This window comes from Phocoena sinus, chromosome 16, assembly GCF_008692025.1.
Source record: "Phocoena sinus isolate mPhoSin1 chromosome 16, mPhoSin1.pri, whole genome shotgun sequence".
NCBI classification, from domain to species: Eukaryota; Metazoa; Chordata; class Mammalia; order Artiodactyla; family Phocoenidae; genus Phocoena; species Phocoena sinus.
The window spans coordinates 59,199,845-59,217,056 of record NC_045778.1 but is presented as its reverse complement, the minus strand read 5'-3'; the positions used below and the strand labels follow the sequence as shown (position 1 = coordinate 59,217,056).

Genomic DNA, 17,212 nt, shown 5'->3' with positions numbered 1-17,212 from the left:
ACAAAGGTGAGAGGCCCGCGTACTGCAAAAAAAAAAAAAAATTATCAAACTCTTTTCCTGATCCGGTTAAGATTTACTGCAGATGGTCATTATTTTGTCACACATTAGGGTAAACTGAGGTCAAAAAATGATTACCTGTTTGTTTTCTTCATTCAACTGCACATTAAAAAGAAGAAAAAAAAATTGTTTGATTTAAAAGACCAATTACCTCAAGAGCACTCCTACCAAATTTGATTTGGCAATCTTTTGGCATGATTAGCATGAGTTCAGTAGGAGCTCTGTTTAATGAAAAAACATGGTGAAAAGTCCAAAAGGTGCTATGCCGGTCAGAAGGAAGATGTTCTCCCTGAGGCCCTTGGCCAGCTGTTATTTCTGAAGCCTTTCTTGCCCATCAGCCGAGCTTTCAGACTGCTTCTCAGTTCCATTTCTTGCCACTAGGTGGCACCAGACTCAGTTAAGAGAAAAACTGCTTAACTAGATGATTTTGCTGTGAACCTTTAATTAATACTTTGTAAAAATAATTCATTAATTTTATCTAAAATACGGTGGAGTTTTGCCTTTTATTCTTTCTTGTGGTATGGGCTGTGGGGAAGAGCAGGTTAAGACGTGTAACTCATTCTTTCACCTCCTGCCCACTGCCTTCTGGTCAGCTGTTGTTTTAGCAGCACTTCTCTGTGGCTCAGCAGCCACTGGCAGCTTCACGGGGACTTCTGGACTTCGCACTGTCAGAGCCTTCTGCAAGCTTGAATGGATCTTTGATTATATCCTGTCAAAAGACAAACCAAAATGAAACGACAAGTTAAAGGTGTTTCAACAGACCCAAACACGAACATCTCAGTTGGACTTAGGTTGATTTACCTAGAAGGAGGATAAAATTTTACAATTCTGTGAGGTCCTGGGAGTAGCATCAGTCACTAGCTTATAAAGGTAGCTGTCTTTTCCTGAAGTTTCTAATCAAGTTATCACTACTTTCAAGGTAAACTTCATTTACAGCTTTGGAAAGGTGTTCCCTTTGGGGCCAAGAGAGTTGATTCTGCTTTGTTTCGTTTTGTGGGATTCCCATTTGTTTGTGCCTTTTATCTTTTTGGAACTGAGCTACTTACCCTTTTCTTACTCTAATCTCTAGAAATGTGTGCAAGACAAGAAGGTAAGATCCAGATACCAGGACCCTCATTAGCAGTTGCTGATGTTCAGATGTTGAGATTGCCAACCAAAACCAGCAAGATTTCAGGGCAGAGTAAGTGGAATTTTCAAAAGATAAGACGGCACTCTTTATTTTTCCTCCTTTCATCTTCAAATGAGATACCTCCACCAGTAGTGCCAAGGGGGTCAGAAAAAAACCAGGCAAAAAGGTTGGAAGTCAAGAATATGAACAAGCCACCTTAAATAATGAAGGTGAATTCATTAAACATGAATTTACACTCATTATTTATTGGTGGTCACTGCAAATAGAAGGGTGTACAAGTGATATCAATATCACTTCCAAATGCATGCTTTCAGCCCCAAAAGCTCTCAAGACCTGAAAGAAATAAAAGGTGGGACACCTTGACAAGCAGTCCTTTCCAGCACCAACATCTTGTGCTTCTATGAACAGTATAGATACGGAGAGGTAGTGCAGCATACTGGTTAAGAATGTCAGCTCTAGAATCAGATGTGGGTTCAGATTCACTGCTTTCTAGCTGCGTGACCTTGGATTAGCAAATTAATCTCTCTGAGTCTGTTTCTTCATCTGTAAAATGAAGATAAGGGGTATTGTGAAGAGTAAATGATGTGGTGCCTTCAACATATTAACTGTTCGATAAAGGCTAGGTCCTCTATACTATTACTACAGTTGTCATGTGATTACTACCACGACTGTTAACTGGAGCAAGACAGTACATAGCACACCTCCTATTTGCATCATTTCAGATGCTGCAGTGTTTTAATAACATAATTCTTTTAAATAGCAAAATACATTTTCCTTCTCAGGATTAAAAAAGGAGGAGGAGGAGGAGAAGAAAAAAAGAAGGGCTCTCAAAAACAGTCATTATCGAGTCAACCCTCAGTAAAAAGCAGTACTTTCATTCCTCTATTGCAGTAACTGATAGTAAAACAGAAATACAAGCAATTCCCTACATGCCGCCTGCTTACGGTACTCAGGAATCTATCATTAAGGTCCTCCATAAAAAAGATAAGAATGTCCTCCCCCGAGAGCACAAGGTTATATTTCTAGGACACACAGTTGTTTCATTCTTTATATCTTCCTTCAGTGTCAATTATTCCCATTTCAGAAACATGGAGCTGATGGCAAGACAATGGCACAACCATAGGCTGAAAGTAATAAGCTAGGACAGATGGGAGATTGTCATGATAAACCAGTTCAAACATGTAGAATGTTGCATTCCAGCCTGAGGTCAAGAACCCTCCTGCACATGAGGTGCTGCTAGCTAGGAGAGCTATGCTAGTAGAAAATCATCTCCCGCAGACGCAAACTCATTTAACTACAGTTTCCCAGCCAGAGTGCAGTGGAAGTGCTTTGGCTGGGGAAAAGACTCCCTTTACTTGTAACTAATTTTCTGACAGCTTTTAGAGCCAGGATTCAGGAAACCAGGTACAGGAGAATTAGAATGATGAAAATATTTCAAGATAAACATTGATTCTAACCAGCAAGATTTTGTTATCAGTGAAATACCAAGAATTTCAAAAGACCAATAACACATTCGTGAAATGTAATGGACTGAAAAGTCAGAATTCAAGTTTTTTCTACTTTCCCCCCAAAAGTTACCTCCTTAGAAACACAGAAGAGTTGACAATAGCAGAGTGCTCAAGAACTGAATAAGGCAAAGAAAGAAAATCACTCTTTACCTCTCGAGGTGCTTCTACACTTAGCTTGGACTTGATTCATGCTGGTAATAGTGGCCAAACAAGAACATACCAGGTTTTTTTGGCCCCAGGATTCTTGTCTCCAACTGAACTTCCTCAACCACAAATTTACCATTTTGGAGAGTGATCTGGCTTGCAGGATCTCAGTTCCCCAACCAGGGATTGAACCTGGGCCACGGCAGTGAGAGCCTGGAATCCTAACCACTAGGCCACTAGGGAATTCCCAATAAGCTTTACTCTTAAAGTGAGAGAGTGGCATGGACACATATACACTACCAAACGTAAAATAGATAGCTAGTGGGAAGCAGCCGCATAGCACAGGGAGATCAGCTCGGTGCTTTGTGACCACCTAGAGGGGTGGGATGGGGGGATGGGAGGGAGGGAGACGCAAGAGGGAAGAGATATGGGGATATATGTATATGTATAACTGATTCACTTTGTTATAAAGCAGAAACTAACACACCATTGTAAAGCAATTATACTCCAATAAAGATGTTAAAATAAAAAAAAAAAAGACTACTTGGGAATTCCCTGGAGGTCCACTGGTTAGGACTTGGCACTTTCACTGCCAGGGCCCCGCCCGGCTTCAGTCCCTGGTTGGGGAACTTAAGATCCCACAAGCCGCCCAGTGTGGCCAAAAAAAAAAAAAAAAAAAAAAAGACTGCTTCTGAGGTAACAAAAGGGGAGGGAGGAAAAGGCACAAGAGTTACTTGTGTATCAATGTGTGCCCCATGTATCCAAAATTTCTATGAAATATAAACAACAGAAAGTAAAATTCATGGAGAAAAGATTACAGAAATTCTGAGCTCAGGAGAAAGGGTTTATAAGAGAATGATAAAAGAATCCTGCAAAGATGGTCAGAACTCAAATACGTAGAACACGGTTCCAAGGGACCAAGAATATTAACAAATACAAGTCCATAACCATAACCACCTCTATTTCTTAAGTATGTATTATTTGCCAGGCATTGGCCAACATTTACATGTATCATTCCATTTGATTCTCACAACCTGAGGAAAAAAGGGATTATTACCTCCCCATTACACATGAGGAAACTGAGGGTTTAGGGAGGTTAGGTAAGGTATGCGAGATCACACATAATTGGCAGAGCCAAGATCTGAACCTAGTCTATCTGACTCCAAGACCTGTGTACTTAAACCCCATGCTGTGCCACCACCCTGCCCCAGCAAGATCAGTAGCTTATTTCCCTGGGCTTCCACCATCCAGTGCCTTGAGGTGCATCACTGTAATGACTTTGGTGAATGTTAGAAGTTCTATCAGAGGAGCTTCCCTGGTGGCGCAGTGGTTAAGAATCCACTTGCCAATGCAGGGGACACGGATTCAAGCCCTGGTCCAGGAAGATCCCACATGCCACAGAGCAACTAAGCCCGTGTGCCACAACTACTGAGCCTGTGCTCTAGAGCCTGCGAGCCACAACTACTGAAGCCCACGTGCCTAGAGCCCACACTCCGCAACAAGAGAAGCCACCGCAATGAGAAGCCCGCGCACCGCAATGAAGAGTAGCCCCCACTCACCGCAGCTAGAGAAAGCACGGGTGCAGCAACGAAGACCCAACAGAACCAAAAATAAATAAATAAAATAAATTTTTTTTAAAAAGTAAGTTCTATCAGACAAAAGAGACTTGAAATCCATGACTAAGCCTGTTCTAAATAATAAAATACTATAAAATAATGAATGGATTAATAAAATAATTATGATAGCATGAATGGGGAAAAGGTAAAAATAAATAAGAGGAAGAGAGATGCTAATATCTGTTAAAACTACCTATCTGCCTTCCTCACAGGGAAGTTGTGAGAGATGACCTGAGATAAATTGTGATAAAATGCTTTAAAAAATGCTACACCAGGGCTTCCCTGGTGGCGCAGTGGTTGAGAGTCCGCCTGCCAATGCAGGGGACATGGGTTCGTGCCCCAGTCTGGGAAGATCCCACATGGCGCGGAGCGGCTAGGCCCGTGAGCCATGGCCGCTGAGCCTGCGGGTCCGCAGCCTGTGCTCCGCAACAGGAGAGGCCACAACAGTGAGAGGCCCGCGTACCGCAAAAAAAAAAAAAATTGCTACACCAGTATTTCAGTTACTAGAATAATTCTAAATATGAATCTAAGACATTTTAGAAAATATTCATTTTTGAATATGCTGGAATACTGGCTCAAATATACATTTAAGAAATTAGATATGATAGAAATTAGCATTCCAAAACAGCAGAGAAATGAATTAATAAATAGGAAAATTTGACTAGCTAATATTCAGAAAAATAGCGACACTCTACCTGAATATTTATGTTAAAATAAATTCCAAGGACTTCCCTGGTGGTCCAGTGGTAAAGAATCCACTTTCCAATGCAGGGGATACAGGTTCGATCCCTGGTCAGGGAACTAAGATTCCACATGCCGTGGGGCAACTAAGCCCACGTACCTCAACTAGAGAGCCTGCGTGCTGCAAACTACAGAGCCCAAGTGCTCTCGAGCCTGTGCGCCACAACAAGAGAGAGAAAACCCACACATCACAACTAGAGAGAAAAAACCCAAACGCCACAACTACAGAGGAGCCAGCACGCCATAATGAAGAGCCCAGGTGCCGCAAGGAATATCCCGCATGCTGCAACTAAGACCTGAGACAGCCAAAAATAAAAAGTAAATGAATAAATTAATTTAAAAAAAGGAAAGGAAAAGAGGAATTTAGCATTAAAAAAAAATAAATTCCAGATGGAGTAAAAATTTAAATGTGAAAAACAAACCATGGAAGTACTAGAAGAATCTTCATGACCTTGGATTAAGTAATAGATTCTTAGCGATGATACCCAAAGCACGAGCAAAGAAAAACTAACTGGACTTCATCAAAATAAAACCTTTTATGTACCAAAAGACACTATCAAGAGAATAAAAAGATAACACACAGAGTGGGAGACGTTTTTGCAAATCATGTACGTGATAAGGGTCTAGTATCCAGAATATATAAAGAACTCTTACAACTCTGCAACAAAAAGACAAACTACCCAATTTAAAAACAGGCAAAGGACAAGACAGTTCTTCAGAGAAAATATACAAATGGTCAAGAAATTATACAGTCAACAAGCACATGAGAAGATGCTTAACATCATTTGTCATTAGGGAAATGCAAATCAAAACCACAGTGAGGTACCACTTCACACTAAGATGGTTACAATCAAAACAGAACAGAAAATAACAAGTGTTGGCAAGGATGTAGAGAAACTGGAACCCTTGTACACTGCTGGTAGGAATGTAAAATGGTGCAGCCACTGTAGAACACTGTTTGGTGGCTTTCCAAAAAGTTAAATGGAGAATTACCATATGACCCAACAATTCCACTCCTAGATATAGACCCAAAAGAATTGAAAATAACTACTCAAACAAGTACATGAAACACATACACAGGCATGTTCACAGCAACACTACTCACAATAGCCAAAAAGTAGAAACAACCTAAATGTCTATCAACTGATGAATGGATAAAAAAAAAAAAAATGAGGTCTATCCTCATTTTTAGTCCCTAATACAAGGGACTACTGTTCAGCCATAAAAAGGAATGAAATACTGCTATATGGATAAACCTTTAAAACATTATATTAAGTAAAAGAAGCCAGACAAAAAAGGCCACGTAGTGTATGATTCCACTTACATGAAATGTCCACAATAAGCAAATCCAAAGACAGAAAGCAGATTAGTTATTGCCAGGGGTGGGAGAGGGGGAGATTGGGGAATTACGGCTTAATGGGCATGGGATTTCTTTTGCAGGTGATGAAAGTTTTCTGGCACTAGATAGTGGTAATAGTTGCACAACCTTATAAATATACTAAAAGCTGCTAAATTGTACATGTTAAAATGGTTAAAATAATGAATTTTATGTTACATGAATTTTATCTCATTTTTAAAAAGTACTAAAAGAAAACATAAGTAAATTTATAATGTTCACATAGAGCATTGTGAACGTCCTATAATAATTCCTTTAATTCCTTTAACCATTTTCTATTAGAGTGATATTCATTTTTGAATAGTCTCTCTATAGGAGACTATTATATTTTGCAAATATTTTCTCTCATTTATCTTTTTATTTGCTTTTTTTTCCTGAATAGATGTTTTCAATTTCTATGTAGTCGTTTCCTTTATGGTTTCTTTCTCATTTCTTTTCTTTTAATTTATTAAAAGAAAAAAAAGTGAGCGGGGGCTACTCTTCTTTGCGGTGCTCAGGCTTCTCATTGCGGTGGCTTCTCTTGCTGCGGAGCGTGGGCTCTAGGCGCACGGGCTTCAGTAGTTGTGGCTCGCAGGCTCTAGAGCACAGGCTCAGTAGTTGTGGCGCACAGGCTTAGCTGCTCAGCGGCATGTGGGATCTCCCGGAACCAGGGCTCGAACCCGTGTCCCCTGCATTGGCAGGCGGATTCTTAACCACTGTGCCACCAGGGAAGTCCAGGAAAATGAAGTTATGAAGGTAAATCATTTTATAGGTACAAAAATGCTAGAAATAAGTTATGGTGGCCAACTAAAAGAACAATGCTTTGTTTTTTGCTTTAGCAGTCTGTGGTGACCATAACGATTTTTTAAATGGTTCTCTGTTTGAGGTTAGGGAATTGAAAGCCGAGCAAACCTTTGCTTCAAGAGCAGTATAGCCTCCACATGTCGGCAACTTCTCTCCAATTGGCCTGATCAGAAAATCTTGGGCAAATCGTGAATTCTTCAGGATAGCTGCTGTTTCTTCGTCCACTTCAACAGTTTCATCTTTCTGAAGGGTAACATGAAAAACACATTCTTAGAGATGCCTCTTTTGTCTCAATAGAAGAAAAACACCCTGAAGTTCTACTAATGAGCAATATCTCAAGATAAAGAGACTACACCTTTTGACATAAGTATTTTCTCATGTTCAGACCCTGCTGCTAGCTTCATGCTTATTTCCACATGGAACTGACCAGTGTCGTTATCAGTTTTCCTTTGGTGACAGTGCAAAAAAAAGGGCACTTGTGGCTCCAGTGTCTAGTCTCTGCTCAGAGGCAAATGTAGAAAACCACTGCTCTCTGAGTTTCACCTTGTTCATTGCTAAAATGAGGGCTTTGGACTAGTGGCTTTTAAAGTGTATTTCCTTGAGTCCCAGGGTGCCTGGGAAGGGTGTAAAGGGTCTACGCCTTGGGAACCAGGAGCGAACACAGGAGATTCTGAGCTGTCCAATCCCTGCTCCTATCAGATAAACTCTGCTTGTATCCCTTCAGATACTGGGGTTATATAAAGCAATGACGGACACATAGTATTGGTCTTTTAACTAAAATTTTGCTGAAAGAAATAATTCTGGGGGGGTTAGAGAGTGGGCGAAATGGTTAAAGTGGATCAAAAGATACAAACTCTCAGTTATAAAATAAATAACTCATGAGGATATAATGTACAGCATAGTGACTTTAGTTAATAATAGTGTATTATATATTTGAAAGTTGCTGAGAAAGTAAACCTTAAAAGTTCTCATCACAAGAAAAAACAATTTGTAAATATGTATGGTAATGGACATTAACTGGACTTACTGTGGTGATCATTTTACAATACATACAAGTATTAAATCATTATGTTGTATGCCTGAAACTAATATAATGTTATATATCAATTATATCTCAATAAAAAATAATTCTGCTATTAGAAATGTTTTGAAAGCCAGTAGACCAGAGTAATGATTTCAAAGGCCCTTCCCACTCTGATCCTGTGAACCTAATGAAGCAGGCAAGTGGCAGTGTATCAGTGAAAAAGCATTAATGGCTCTGCTGCACCAGGGCGTATTTTAGAAATTTGAAAATGCTATCTAGACAAAAAAACCAGATGAAGGAAACAGTAAAGTTCTTCCACCTCTGGAGCAAATAATGACTGCATCTTCTATTTACTGAGTTCCCAGTACCAATGTTTTGCTATATTATTGCTAATCTTTATAGAAATTCTGCCATGTAGGTATTATTATCCCTACTTTTACAGTGGAGCAAATTGTCTCTCAAACAATTTTGGTGGCACATTCAAGTTTACCTGAGTAATAAATAAATAACAGAGCCAGAATTTGAAACCAGGTATCTAATTCCAAAGCCTGTACGTCTCTGTTTTGAGAAAACAAAACCTACTCTAAAAAGAGTAGTAGAAATGTCAATGTCATCATTAAACACTAACAATCCTTAATTCCACAATACAATTAAACAACTGAAATACTGTTATGCAGTCCTCTCCTATTTTTCCATCCTTTCTCTATAATTCCATTAATTTGATGTCTGAATGACGTTTCTCATAGAAAAGTTTTTTAGATGTCACAATGGTATTTGGTTATGTAGGAGAATATTTTATTCTTAGGAGATGCATGCTGAACTCTTTAAAGGTAAAATGTCATGATATCTGCAACTTACTTTTCAATGGTTCAGCAAATTTGTATATACGTATATGTATATGTGTGTGTATATATATAGACAAACGCACATACACCAAGACCAGAAAAGTGAGAAGCAATGGAAGGTTAAGAAAAGGTTCCTGGAGCAAAGGGAAGAATAGGAAGAATGCTGCAAGTCATGGAAATCTTTATTTACCTTAAATGTGAAATTTGCATCAAATATTAGTTCTTTTTCGTGTCCTGTGATTCCTCCATTGTAAATAACTTGGCATCTTTTGGTTGGTCCTGTCTTAGGGAGTTTGAAAAGGCGAAATGTAGCAGAAACAAAACGGCAGTCACCTAAAAACAGAATATACTCATGGTTCATCTCCAGCACTCCAACGGCTATTGGTTTGCTCAGCAGATGAAGGCTTAATATTATAAAGACGATTTCTTCTTTGCATGCCATCAATTATCTTTATGGGCCCATCACTCTATTTACTGAATAACTTCAAAGTGCTTTATTAAATGCCAAACTTTGGGAGGTTGCCATTAAACAGGAGACAAGATGGAGATTTCCAGATGACAAAAGTCTCCTTCAATGAGACTCACTCAGGAGACACTTGATAATCACCAAATTTGAACCATTCAGGGTGCAGTTATAACAGTCCCTACTGCTGTTTCTTACCGATCATGTTTTCTAGTTCCTTGTTTTGAACTGTAATAAAATTGGCAGTGACCAAACGTGGAGGGCAGAACCCAATTTTTTGGGCAAGGATAGCAAGGTCCTTCCAGTACAAAGCACCACCCAGGCACTCACCTAAAAACAAGAAAAATCACAGATCAACCAATACAACTAGGTATTAAGGGAATTATCCTTCTGTATAATTGATTAGGCTATGGTATTACTTAAAGCATAGGTTCTAGAAAAATAGAAGAAGGACCTGAGTGTCCCCCAAGGTATAGAAAGTCATGGTTGAAACCAGATATGCTAGCTAATGGTCTCTGGGAACCATTGTTCAGGACAGTCACTAATATATTGGTTCTATCAATCATAATATTCATGTATGTATTAGGTCACATTCTGAAAAGCACTCTATGTAAAAAAACATACAAGAAAAATTTCAAAACTGCCTCTTAGTTCCAGATTAATCTCATAATGATCTGCTACTAGAACAGTAATTACTATTAATGTTCATAAGGCATTTTACAGTTTTTAAATTTATTACATCAACAAATTAGAAATAATCTAAATCATCACCAATAGAGAAATGGTCAAATAAATTATGGTGCAGCTGTACAATACAGTGGTATAATACAAACATTTAAAAATTTTTTAAAAGTTTTAGGCTTAGGAAATATGCTAAATAAAATTAGAATACTAAATTCTATATGCAGCATACTCCCAATATTATTATACACACCCACAGGAAAAAAAAAACCCAGAAGTGTGTATACTAAGCTATTAAAAGAGGTTATTACTGGGTTATGTGCTTAGTAGTAACTTTTTTTTTTGTATTTTCCAACTTTTTTTTTTTCTTTTTTGGCTGCGCCACACGGCTGTCGGGATCTTAGTTCCCCGACCAGAAATTGAACCTGGGCCCCCTGCGGAGTCCTAACCACTGGACACCAGGGAATTCCCTATTTTCCAACTTTTTAACAATATCCATTTCTTCTTGTATAATAAGAAAAAAGTTAACATAATTTATTTTTAAAAGTTAAGAACTTTTGATTTCATAACCAGACTGACCAAACACATGCATTTACCTCCTCAACGTCCGGAGACTCCATGAAAATGACAGTAAAGGAATCGACAACACAATAATGATGAGAACACGGGGAATTAAGGAGGCGTCAACTCTGGAGCGGTTGCCGTCATTTCCACACTAGAGCTTTTAAGAATTTTTCACATTCATTATCCCATTTAATCTTCATAACAGCCCTCTAAGGCAGATTGAATTATTACCTCCATTTTACAGTACAGAACACACGGCTCAAAGAGATGAATTGAATTGTCCAAGGTCATACCAGATTTGAGTGTCAGAGGAGGAACAGAACCTAAGCCTCCTGAACTAATCCCATGTTCCCACATCACAAAGCCTCATCCTGGATATTAGCAGGATGGAACTCTGTACTTGGACGAGTATCTGCCTCAAAACAAAATAAAACACAAAAACCTACCCCTTAAAACTTTGTGTGTCCTGACTTCTTCTGGCAATTCAAGGCTAGCATAGACGTCACTGAAATATAGCTCCCCACCGTGCTGAAACAGCAGAATTAATCCAAACAAGGTTAAAGATTACATTAGTCCCAGATAGCAAAGGAATGAGGGGCTAAAATCAAGTTTTAAAAAAACAACCGAAGTTCTTGAGCTGACCCTTTTTGGACAAATAACTACTAGCTGCCTCCCTAGTTATAATCATAGCCAACTGCCAAGATTTGTTTTCAGTGCCTCACTCAACAGGTAATAAAATAACTTTCCAAGCTTAACCAATCTGAAGCAAAAGTAACCTCAGGTTGTTACAGAACTAACAGAAGTAAACGGTATTCATAAACTCTTCTCCCTTAAAAATTATATAACTTTTGTAATGTTATTTATTTTTATAATAACACATTATCTTTTTAAAACATTGTCCTTAAAATCTCAGGCATATGAGTGATCAGATTTTAAGATTTTATTCAACTAATTTCAAGAGCACGGACATCTAGATTCTATAGTAATGTCTCTACCTTCTACACATACACCCTGGTGAAAACAGTGAGCTGGTCTATACAATGGCCTACTCATTAAGACATTGTTAAATCGTTTCTACATAGATATTCTTATTTGATCTCTAAAACAGCCCTATAAACCAAGAATCTCATAATCTTCTATCTTCTGTCATGAAGAGATACATCTCATGATACATATAGAGGGTGTGGAGCTCCTGCAAGTTTTCCTTTAAGAGACTAGTTAATGGAAAAGATCCATCTTCCTTAACTTCCCAAAGATCTGGAGCCCTGATGGATACAAAATAAGGATCCCTGAGAAACACTGTCCATGCTAGGAGAGTATATTCAAAATAACCTTAGTAGTCAGTCCAAAGGTCCCCACAGCTCTGCAGATGCTATTCTAGGATTATGTACAGCAGCAAGCAGGAGGAAAAACAGCCAAGAAAGCAAATTTTAACATATTCAATCACAATCGTGACTCTCAGATTTATCACCTTTTGCAACCTAGAGGAAAACAAATTCATATCTAGGGTATTCCTGTCACTCCCACATTTTGCCACTCTTTCTAATTTAATGGAGAAATTGAGAGTTTGAGCTCTCAGCTCAAGGGGACAAGAACAGGACATATCCCATGCGCTCTCACTGATGTTCAAAGACCACTGGTCTCCCTCTTCCCCTCACCTTTAACACTCGATATACCTCCTGCAGCACTTGCTGTTTATCAGGTACAAGGTTAATGACACAATTGGATCTAAAAAAGAAGAGACAGAATGTCAAGCACGTCTGCAGACTACTTAGACACCTTCAAATCCTTTGGAGATTACCTAAAGGTGGTTCCCACCATTTTCTCAAAGCTACACTATTCTTCCCACCTCCCTCCTCTCTTCCCCACACTCAACTTTGTCCCAAGATAAGGGAGATGGACAGAGTGTTTGAAATCTCAATAAACTGTTAGCAAGTTTGAGCGTGCAGAAAAAATTTTGAGGCATGCTTCTTATTTGTTTCTGCCCTGATGTTGACTGTACACAATGACCTGGGACCAGATGCCTACTGCACAAGGCGTTTCTTATGCCACATGTAAATAGGCTAAGTTCCTCAAAGGCAGCTTTATTAAGGCATGATTTGACAACTCAGAGGAAAAACAGCAACACAGAATCCTATAATTTGCCATGAAAATAATACTGAAGATAACATATTGTATAAGCAGACTCATTGGTCTTGCTGGTCTTTTGGGCCCATTCGTAAACCACGGTTAAGTTTAAAATACATTCTCGGGACTTCCCTGGTGGTGCAGTGGTTAAGAATCCGCCTGCCAATGCAGGGGACACAGGTTCGATCCCTGGTCTGGGAAGATCCCACATGCCATGGAGCAACTGTGTGCCACAACTACTGAGCCTGTGCTCTAGAGCCTATATGCCACAACTACTGAAGCCCGAGCCCCTAGAGCCCATGCTCTGCAACAACCGAAGCCACCGCAGTGAGAAGCCAGCGCACCACAATGAAGAGTAGCCTCTGCTCGACACAACTATAGAAAGCCCGTGCACAGTGACGAAGACCCAATGCACCCCCCCAAAAAAAAAAATTAAAATACGTTCTCTCTCAGGCTAGTGTGTTCTGTGGCTGGTGGACTACAAGGGCCCCAGGCCATCTCCATCCCTTTATTAAGTTATGCTAAGTTTAGTTTAACCCCCCAAATAAGAATCCATTCAGCAAAAAGTGGTGACATTCGTGTGTTCAATAGGAAATGGGCTATCTTCACAACAGTAAGGACATAGACCTACATAACAATATCGTAACTCTCATTCTTGATTCCAGCCTCTCCTAACTTCTCTATGTAGCCATGAATAAAAGTCACATTGGGTGCCTGGAAGCCATATTTTTCCATGTGATATTCAATGTACTTGTTAGCCACTTCTACCTAAAGGAAGAAAAAAAAATAGATTTGATAATCAACATTTTTTAATGCACTAATTTTTTCTTAAAGTTTCCTATTACTAATGGAATGTACTGCCCCCAGAATGTTTTAGGTACATAAACGAGGTTCATCTGGGCATGCAGGATATACTACAGAGTGGGACAACTCAATGGGGCATAAACCCCCTGTTTGATACATGGGTTTTATTTGAATAAACTCTTCACGCAATAAGAAAATCTTTCAGGACAGATGGCAGAAAGAAGGAAAAGATCAAACTCCATTCAGTCATCTTGATATTCATAAATCAGATCAAACCTTTGACTCTGTGCTCCCAGAGAAGCCCCTAATTGTCAAAGTTCTCGGTTTCCAGGTCAGGAAGCAGTAATGGCACAAGCGAGCACTGCATTTAGCACCCTTCTTAAATTATCCTTGAAGAGTCACAAGGAAACAACTTTATCTCTAAAAGAATGCTCTTCAGAATTTTTTCCTCCTTGTCCTTGAAATAATTGCCTCACCTGACCTTCTGTCATGTCTATTCCGGTGACATGTCCCTTCTCACCAACCAGCTGACTAAGTGCATAGCAGTCTCGGCCACTTCCACTCCCCAGGTCCAAAATCCAGCAGTTTTCCAGACACTCAGGGATGACCAGACCACAGCCATAATATCTGGGAAATAGAAAATATATACACATTTTTTCCCTCTAGAGACGAGAAGATGTGGAACCATTAAATCTTATAAATCCTTCCTCCCTCCCTCCCTCCCTCCTTTTCTTCCTTCCATCATCCATTCAATTTCTCTTTAGATGTTTAGTCTCCCTCACTACACCGGAAGCTCCATGAAGGCTGGGACTCTATCTGCTTTGTTTACCATTGAATTGATGGGCACTGTACCAGGTACTAAGACAAATAAACCAACTAAAATATTTGTTAGGCATTAACTGAGCATCTTATGCAGGTCCAGGACTTCCTAGTTATTGAAGAAGAAAGGTAAGACAAAAATTCTGTCCCTTAAGTGTATTTAACGAGGGAGATAAAACGCAAACACAGAAAACATTTTCCATGATTTATTTACAAACTGAGTGGCACAGGAAGTAAGTGTTATAGTGGTTTGGGAAAGTGGTGCCCAAGGATTAAAGAAGGCTTCACAAAGTAGGTAGGACATCAGTGAAGCATTGGATAGGTAGATTTGGAAGGTAGAAAGGACGGGGTGGGGGGGCTTCCCTAGTGGCACAGTGGTTAAGAATCCACCTGCCAATGCAGGGGACATGGGTTCAAGCCCTGGTCTGGGAAGATCCCACATGCCGCGGAGCAACTGAGCCCGCGTGCCACAACTACTGAAGCTCGCACACCTAGAGCCCGTGCTCTGCAACAAGAGAAGCCACCGCAGTGAGAAACCCTCGCACCACAACAAAGAGTAGTCCCGCTGGCCACAACTAGAGAAAGCCCTCGCGTAGGGATGAAGACCCAATGCAGTCAAAAATAAATAAATTATTTTTTTAAAAAGGAAGAAAGCAAGCAGGGGGAAGGCATTCCAGACTGATAACTTCATGCCGGGCCGGCAGAAATCATCTTGGCAGTGTTGATGGCAGGAGGAAGGGAAAGGTCTGGTTACAGTATAGTGCATCAGAGGGAGCCAAGGTTGGTTAGGAAGGGAGGGCCAACGGGGACAGGCTTGAATGTCAGGTCCAAGGAGTGTGAATGTATCCTGTGAGTAAAGGGGCAAATGTGTGGGTCACTGGAAGCTCTTCAACAGAGCAGTAAGATGATCGATCAGTGCTGTGCTTTACCAGTTTTATAATAGATAAGGCAAGCTCCATGGATTTGAGGAGATGGGTTAATTCCCTAGCGACCTGGCATCACTATATTTTGAGAAAGATGCTGTCTGGGGTCTGCGTGGAGGCAGCACAGGGCACTTTACCTCAAGGATACCTCCTCATTTACATTCTGCAGGGCTTCCCGGATGTGCTTAGGGACTGGCCTGGCTGCAGTGACACACGCATTGGTCTGGAGGTCTGCTGATTTCTTCAGCACCTGCCCGTAGTAGGTCTGACCCAGGGGCCAAGGGTGGGGTGAGGGGTGAGAAAAGAAGAGTTGGAGCTGGTGTCCTCAGGGTGGAGGCGCCCATACGCCCCACCAACCCCCTCCAGCCCCGCCAGGCCTGGCCAGCCTTTGCTCGCTACAAAGCTCTAAGCCCGGACTTGGCCCTGCCCCACCCCAAGGATCCTGGCGGGCCAGGTCGGGCTTCCAAAGGCCTAAAGTTCCCACTCAGCTGAGGCTCCACCGCAGCCGTAGGCCCTACTGCGAGCACCTGCACGTCCTTCCGGATCTCAGCGTCGCGGGTGGTGGCCACTGCCAGGAGGGAGAAAAGGCAGCTTAAAGGCGAGGGCGCTGAGCCCGCATGGGGGAAGGGAGCCCCGGGACTGAGGGGTGGTCTAGGGGCGGGCGGCAGGCGGGAGCGCAGCGGGTGGTGATGGTGGGGGTGGGGGGAGCAGGGTTAGGAGCAGAGAGCCTGCCCTGGGGGCGGGCGGGGAGGCGAGGGACCACACTCACTGTCTCCTCGGACTTTGGAACTTGGGTCCCCAGCAGCCTGCTCTCGAGGCCCAGCGCTCCGGAGGCCCAGCGCTCCCGAGGCCCCGCCCCCGGGCAGGAACCCACCTGCGCAGTCCGACTACGAGTCCTTCCTCGCGCTCCGGCCCTAGTGTGCCCAAAGTCAGCTTGGCTGTCTTTGGTCTTTCCAACCAGGAAGAGGCTCTTACTATTAAGGATCTTCCTTTATTGCTCCACTGTGCTTTTCATTTTATAATGCTCGTATGAACACCCACGTATATACTGATTTTTGCTCCCTTTGGGAATGAAATCACCTTTTCTCAGTCTACTTTTTAAAGTCAAGTGTATTGAGAGAGAATTTACATTCAGTAAAATTCACCTTTCTTTATAAAGTGTACAGTTCTATGAATTCTAACAAGGTATATACATCACCGCAATCAAGACTCTCACCCAAAATGTTTCTTCCTGCCCCTTTGCATAGTAAATCTCCCCACCCCAGCTTCTAAACAACCATAGATCTGTTCTCCCTCCTTTCCCAGAATGTCATAGTGATGGAATCAATGATTCCATATCAATCTCAGTCTATTTTGAATTGTATTTAGGAAAGCAACTTTGCTAAGTTCATTTTTAACCTCTAGTATTTTTTTGGTCAATTCACTTGTTTTCTAAGTATTGTCATTTCATCTTGCAGAAAAAAATTTTTAATTTAATTAATTTCTACACTCCTACACTGGTATACCTTATTTCCCTTTGTGGTTATAACAAGAATTTCTATTCATTAGGATAGTAAGGCGATATGGGGTTCCAACTGAAAGGATATCT

At 40.9% G+C, this 17,212-nt stretch overlaps 1 protein-coding gene across 1 annotated transcript; it reads right to left on the bottom strand.

The window, feature by feature from the left end:
* Positions 1-479: 479 nt before the first annotated feature.
* Positions 480-16,706, bottom strand: AS3MT (arsenite methyltransferase). Its single transcript, XM_032607266.1, has 11 exons — positions 16,394-16,706; positions 16,152-16,192; positions 15,762-15,889; positions 14,359-14,509; positions 13,710-13,846; positions 12,610-12,679; positions 11,398-11,479; positions 9,905-10,036; positions 9,434-9,576; positions 7,483-7,617; positions 480-766 (listed from the first exon to the last, which is right to left on the bottom strand). Coding segments are annotated over exons 1-11 (1,107 nt in total). The 5' UTR covers positions 16,395-16,706; the 3' UTR covers positions 480-679.
* Between the last annotated feature and the right edge of the window lie 506 nt (positions 16,707-17,212).

Bases quoted from the DNA above. Each gene is read 5' to 3' on its own strand.
- AS3MT (XM_032607266.1), bottom strand. The intron at 9,577-9,904 runs GTAAGAAACAGC...TTCTGTTTTTAG, and splicing joins GGAACTAGAAAACATGATCG to GTGACTGCCGTTTTGTTTCT. The intron at 767-7,482 runs GTTTGCTCGGCT...GTCTTTTGACAG, and splicing joins ATACTGCTCTTGAAGCAAAG to GATATAATCAAAGATCCATT.